General features: G+C 43.5%; 1 protein-coding gene across 1 annotated transcript in view; it reads right to left on the minus strand.

The window, feature by feature from the left end:
* LOC113213603 (lipase 3-like) overlaps positions 1–4233 on the minus strand; it is a 40369-nt gene extending 36136 nt beyond the window's left edge. Inside the window, exons 1-2 of the mRNA XM_052274466.1 lie at positions 4069–4233; positions 2644–2801 (exon numbers count right to left, since the gene is read on the minus strand). Of these exons, the coding sequence (XP_052130426.1) occupies positions 2644–2801; positions 4069–4132 (222 nt within the window). The 5' untranslated portion in view covers positions 4133–4233. The remainder of the gene's footprint in view (positions 1–2643; positions 2802–4068) is intronic.
* Positions 4234–6322: the final 2089 nt, after the last annotated feature.

Raw genomic sequence — 6322 nt, forward strand, 5'->3', positions numbered from 1 at the left:
GCGCCCCAGCCAGCTCTCTGGCTTATAGGGCGTTGTGCGTTGTACGTTCAGAAGTATAGCCTTGAATTTAATTAATAATTGTACTTCCTTGACAAAATTTAAAAATTTGTTCAATTATGTATACAAAGCTTTGAACACTATTTTTAACGTTGAACGCAATAGACGGTGGATATCACGTGGATTCCACGTTGTTTCCACGTTGTTTCCACGTTATTTCATGAATCGTGAAAAACAAAACAAAATGCATCTCTTCGAGAAAACTGTACAGTTATATACCACATTTAGCAATAACTACAAGTTTATCATAAGTTCTTTTGTGGTTTATATCTGATGCATAGTGGCGGAAAAAACCTGGAATCCACGTGATATCCACCAATTCGAGTTCAAATGAACCAATGTCACAAAAGGGGAAATTATCCATCTCTTTTCAGTAATAAGTTATAGTTCTGCATTTAAAAGTGATCAAGAGAACAAAGCCAAGAGTGGTTGAAATACCGTGGATGTATCCACGTCCACGAGATTTCCACGAATCCACGTGGAATCAACGTTGAATCCACGTACCGCTCCTCTTTGGGCCAGACAATGACAAAGCCATGACCAATAAGGCAGTACCTTTCTGGGACCGGCAACGAGAGAAACCGTCTCTGATTGGCCGAGGCTTTTTGATTGTCCGAGAGCTGACGATATACCTCTTGATCTTTTCATTCGGAAAATAGCTTATTCATGGGACGGCACATTACTTTTCATGCAAAAACTGTCAGTCTTTTGGATGCTACGATCACATTGTTTTTCATAGGACTAAAATTACATATACTTGGCTCGACAGCGGAGTCACGTTAAAACAAATGTGACATCGGGATTTCACATGATTTTAATATGAGTGTAGAGTCCCAAACCGAGACCCGGAAATGGTAGACCTGATAGGATCGCAGCACATAAGTTCGAGGTTCAAGTCAATTCTCACCTGTAGGGTATTCCATCTTTGTAGATAAAAGGGCGGAAATCTGATCTAAAACGAATGGACTTGCCAACCTGATACGTATAATCAAGGGTAAATAAATTGCGTAATGTGTTGGTCATGGTTCGACTATTCGTAATGAGCCTTCTAAGACGCCTCCAACGAAATTCTCAAGATATCAGCTGATTGATCACCCTAACCTTGCAAGGTCAGGTGGGCACTACTGTCTTGAAAACAGCTTGCTAAGACCCCTAGCGAATGTGCACGTGTTGCATAAGCCTCTATATCGCTGTCAACAAACGTCGATCGCGCACGCGGGCTGACTGTCGAGAGGTGGCTTAAAGGCTTTCTGCGCAGAGAACTTTAAATCATCGCCCTCTGCTTTTAACATTTTAGTCATATTAGTCAAAATGTTCGATACGCGATTATATACAGATTCCTGCTCCATTATGTACTAGGTAGGTAGGTACGCACATTTCGCGTAAAAATCTTCGCGATATCTCACGCTGCGCATCGCTCATCTACCAAGCCTGTGGTGAGGCGCTGACACAAGAGTCGGGCAAATGCTAACCCCAGAGGTGTGAGCCGTCAACCCTCAATAATCATTGTCAAGGACACATTGTCAAGGACACACTGTCAAGGACATTACATTTAAGTAGCATGCCACACGAGGGCCATGACCAATTAAAGCTCTAATTTTATCGGTTGTCGTTAGTGACAGTTGCTCCTAGGTCCCAACTCTCACGGTAGCGTAACCAAAACCAAAATTGTCTCGCCGATTCCTTGCTTTTCCTTTCATATACCCTTAGCAGTGCAGTGCATGTACATGGCACTGAGAAGAAGAGGGAATTGTCTCATTTACGTTATTGTTTAAAAAAGGAAATTATTTGAAGACACAAGGATATAGCATTCTGCTGTGGGCCAGCCAGTACAGGCAAAATATTGACTAGTTTCAAAAGAGCTAAAATGAAAACACCAGATCTGGTGTAAACAAGAGTCTCATCTCCTAGGCTGTTATCACCAGGTCACTATGAATAAACAAACAGTGTACCGAACGTACAAGTCCACCCGTTACTGGAGTTTAAAAGCAAGTTTTATTATCTTATGTGGAATATGGAACCTTTTATTTCATTTATCTGTCAAGACCAACTTTTGCTTCTGTGGCCTTTGCAAAGGGTATGTCAGGCGAGCTGCCTAGAAGGTAGCTTATTTTCCAAAACAACTTAATAGATTTTGAAACAGTCTGGAGGCTTTGAAAGTGTTCAGAATTCGTACAACTTTACACTAGTCAAACCTTCCAGCGTCTATCACAGTAAGCTATGCTACAACGAACCTTGCAACAATGCAAAATCACTGCTGTAACTTGCAAAGTGAAAACTGTTGCTCAACTGTTTGGGTTTCGATGTGCCTTTGATTCTTTTCAATTTCCTTGGTCACGCTTTTCTCATTCAACTAATCAACTCCTGAAAGAAAAGATCTCCACTTTCAACTTAATGCGAGAACTTTTTTTAATCTAGTCTACGGTTAAACTATAGTTTTCTATAGTTTAAACATAGAAAAAGTACAAGCTTTTTGGGGACAATTGTAGTTTTGTTCAATTAAACGGTAGTTTATGCCACCTCAGTTCGCACAGAGCAGACCAAACTGCAGTTAGAGTGCTCATTCCTCCACCCGAGCTAACTTACCGTTCCCTTTAAGTGTTTCCGCTGCTTAATTATTGCCGAATCTGAAGTAGTAACATTCCAGCTGTCCAAGTTTGTAAGGAAATCATCAAGGAGGCTCCTCAGGAGTGCATCACTCAAATCAGTTGACTGGAATTGGGCGTGCACCTGCTTGTCGTCAGCTGAAACAACTCCTCATTTTTAGAACACTGATTAATGGAAACATTCATACCAACGATATTAACGGTCTTAGGTTTTGGAATGGAAATATTAATACTTTAAAGTGTTGAACAGTAAATTTGAACACTTGCGCTTGAACACTTCAGGATATCCAACGTTTAACAGTCAAACCTGAAGCCTAACACTTCTGTTAAATTTTCTTCAGTTCTCTACTCTCCAAACACTGCAATGTGTGCAACGTAGTGTTCATGTGCACGCCAGTTATATGGATATTATTTATTTGTGTGTGACCAGAATAACTGAGCCGAAGCTGAATCATGGAGATGTATCGGAAAAGATCATACTGGCGTCGGCCACTCATTTCACATCCATCTGTGAAATATTATTAATTTTGGTTGAGACTATGTCTGTGAAATGGGGACAGCATAAATTGGCAAATTTTCATTGAAAACCGCAACAAGTTGCTTAGTTGGATTTCCGAAGGGTATGAATAAGGCGTTAAATCTGTCAAAGAAACTTCCTGCTTTGTAGCCCGACGGCCTTTAAGTATCTACCTAACTGCAATAATTTTCTAATTTCCATATCACCCCTGCAAAGGCACGACTTGTCACGTATATAGATCTCTAGGGCCGATAGTGGACACATTTTTAGGGGTCTTAAAAGTTTTTGATATTTTGCATATAAATGGATAAATAAAGTTTTTGGCCTTCTTAAGATGGCCTATGGCCAAGGTCAAATTAGACGTAACTTTTATATCTTGTTAGACACTAAACTAAGAAACAACAATACATTTTGTAGGCATAGACGTATCTTTTCGGTCCCAGACACTTAGGCGCAGAAAAAAGTTGATTGATTTACTTTAAAGTTTGGGCCCATGATTTCTCCAGCAATATTGGGTTTAAAATTCTCCCATTAGGTTTTCTTAAATCAGAATCAAAATGGCAATAAGACACAGGGGCTTTGATATTCTATGTAAAACAAAGATTTTTGATTATTTTTTGGGGAAAAGGTCCTGACTTTTGTTGGGAAATTTGGAGGTGAAATATTTATACGTTTTGAAAACAGTGTCTGGGACCAAAAATATACTTCCAGTACCTACAATCTGTATTTGTTTCTTAGTTCAGTGTCTAATAAGAATTGTAAGCTCCATCCACTTTGACCATCTAGAAGGCCAAAAACTTCATTTATTCCTTTATTTGAAAAAAAAAATTATTTGAAGACTGTAAACCCTCCTTAAGAATAATAAGTCGAATATCAGTCTCATTTTACCTGGGGCTCCAGAAACCAGCACAACGGCGCATGCACCAATCGCGACAAACAAAAGGTACGTCATCCTCTATGAGCGACAGAAAAGAATGTGGCATCAATCGGCGCGCGCTCTGCTACTGTAGGGCGTTATCTCTCGTGTGGCTTATGTGAGTTTTGCAGCAAACTATTTTGCATGAACTAGAAGCAGCCCTGATCAACACATTGACCTGTCCACTAGCCAGATGCCTCATCAAGCGATAGCAACCTTCGCGTACCTCATCATCAACAAAACCAAGCAGGCCCGCCCTTCCGCCAAACATAATTGCCAGCTCCGCTTCGCTCCGCCGGGAACTCCCACAGCAAACTATTCTGCTTGAATTTCAAGCAGCGTTGCTTGAACTTTCAATCAGGCGCTTTTTGCTTGAAATTTCAAGCAACTCTGCTTGAAGTGAGCGCGTAGGCCACTTTCAAGCAAAACGTGCAACTGCACCCTAGACGTAATGGTAGGTGCTATCGAGATGGGGTTTTTTGCGTTCGCTTTCTTAGTTTGACAGTAGAGGACTACAATTACCCGCTTTGACATAAGATGGGTACATCAGTTAAAAATAAACGAAAAAGGGTACTACTCGTTGAAAAGTAACAGAAGGGTGCCGAATTTCGGAAAACACCTCTTTATAAAAGTTGTCGGGTAGGTCAAAATACCTTTAAACCACCCTGACCGATCAAAGGCCGTCGGACCCTTTTCGAGTTAAATCGGAAAAACTACTTTCCGCAGATACCCGTCCAAATTTCTCATACAAGGTGGCGGAATAGGTAGGTGGTGTAAGCGGTGCAAATACGCGCGCTGCCAAGACCTATCGTCCGCCGCAAACCGCGTGTCGATATCTAGTACCGTTTACGAGAAAACTAGTTTTTCCCGAACGGAGTGGTACTCGTTTTGAACAAGTGCCCCTCCGTTAGGCCCTGGTGCTCGGATCGGCGCCGGCACAAGTTCGTTTATTGCGTATTGATGAGGAGGTCACTTTTGCATCTGAGGTGTTTTGCACTAAACCCAGCGGTTTGGCGGTTATTGCAAGATTAATCCCTCACGTCGTCGGCGGGTGAAGCCGCCGGCGCCGCTGACACCAAGGCCAGAGAGACACATCGTCAGAGAAGCGGCCGTGGCTCAGTGGATAGCGCTGCGGGTCCGAGAACCGCTCGCACGGCAGGCATGGGCACGACTCCCGGTAACCATCACTAATTTTTTTTTTTTTTCGATCTTCCTTTGGAGCGGGCATTCGCGATGTTTGCAGATTACACAGTGCGGGCCTGAGGCCGTTATTCGTAAAGGGGAATTAGCAGGATTTACAAAATTTGATGATTAAAATATCCGAAAGTAAATACCATTCAAACACTTGCACTCCACGAAAGTGACAAAATGCCGAGAACAACACAGCCTTAACGAGGTAGAAAGTAAGAAAATGTAACGCACTCGCCGGGATGCGAACGCACGACTCTCGGCGCACTGCTGTGAGCCTCAACCCACGCGGCTACAGAGCCCCGACAAAGTCGCCACAGCTACTCCCTCGTGCTACTGTTCGAACGGCAATTAAAGACAAAAAAAAAAAAATGTCACGCTGCCACCGAGTACCGAACACACGGCTCCCGGCGCTCAACTTAGCGCCTCAACGCACTCGGCTGTACAGCCCCGACGATGTCACTACTGCTACTCCTTCGTGCTACTCTTCGAGCGGCAATTAAAGACAAAAAAAAAGTCACGCTGCCACCGAGAACCGAACACACGGCTCCCGGGGCTCATCTCAGCGCCTCAACGCACTCGGCTGTTGAGCCCTGACATAGTCGCTACTGCTACTCCTTCGTGCTACTCTTCGAGCAGCAATTAAAGACGAAAAAAAATCACGCTGCCACCGAGAGCCGAACTCACGGCTCCCGGGGTAAATTCAGCGCCTCAAAGCACTCGGCTGTTGAGCCCCGACTCCGTCGTGCGGCCGTGGCTCAGTGGATAGCGCTTCGGGTCAGGGGACCGCTCGCGCGGCTGGCGTGGGCACGACTTCCGGTCACCATCAATAATTTTTTTTTTTAGGTCATACTTTGAAGCGGGCATTTGCGGATTTCACAGTGCGGGCCTGAGGGCGTTATTAAGTGAAAGTGAAATTAGCAGGATTTACAAGAAGAGCTCAAAGTTTTGCACCACTATGTATTGTCATAATCTTCATACCCGCATCGATTGCGAAAGCGCTGTACTGCTACATTTCTCATCCGTTCTGCAGTTCCG

Source organism: Frankliniella occidentalis, unplaced genomic scaffold (genome assembly GCF_000697945.3).
Source record: "Frankliniella occidentalis isolate FOCC.00 unplaced genomic scaffold, Focc_3.1 Scaffold397, whole genome shotgun sequence".
NCBI classification, from domain to species: Eukaryota; Metazoa; Arthropoda; class Insecta; order Thysanoptera; family Thripidae; genus Frankliniella; species Frankliniella occidentalis.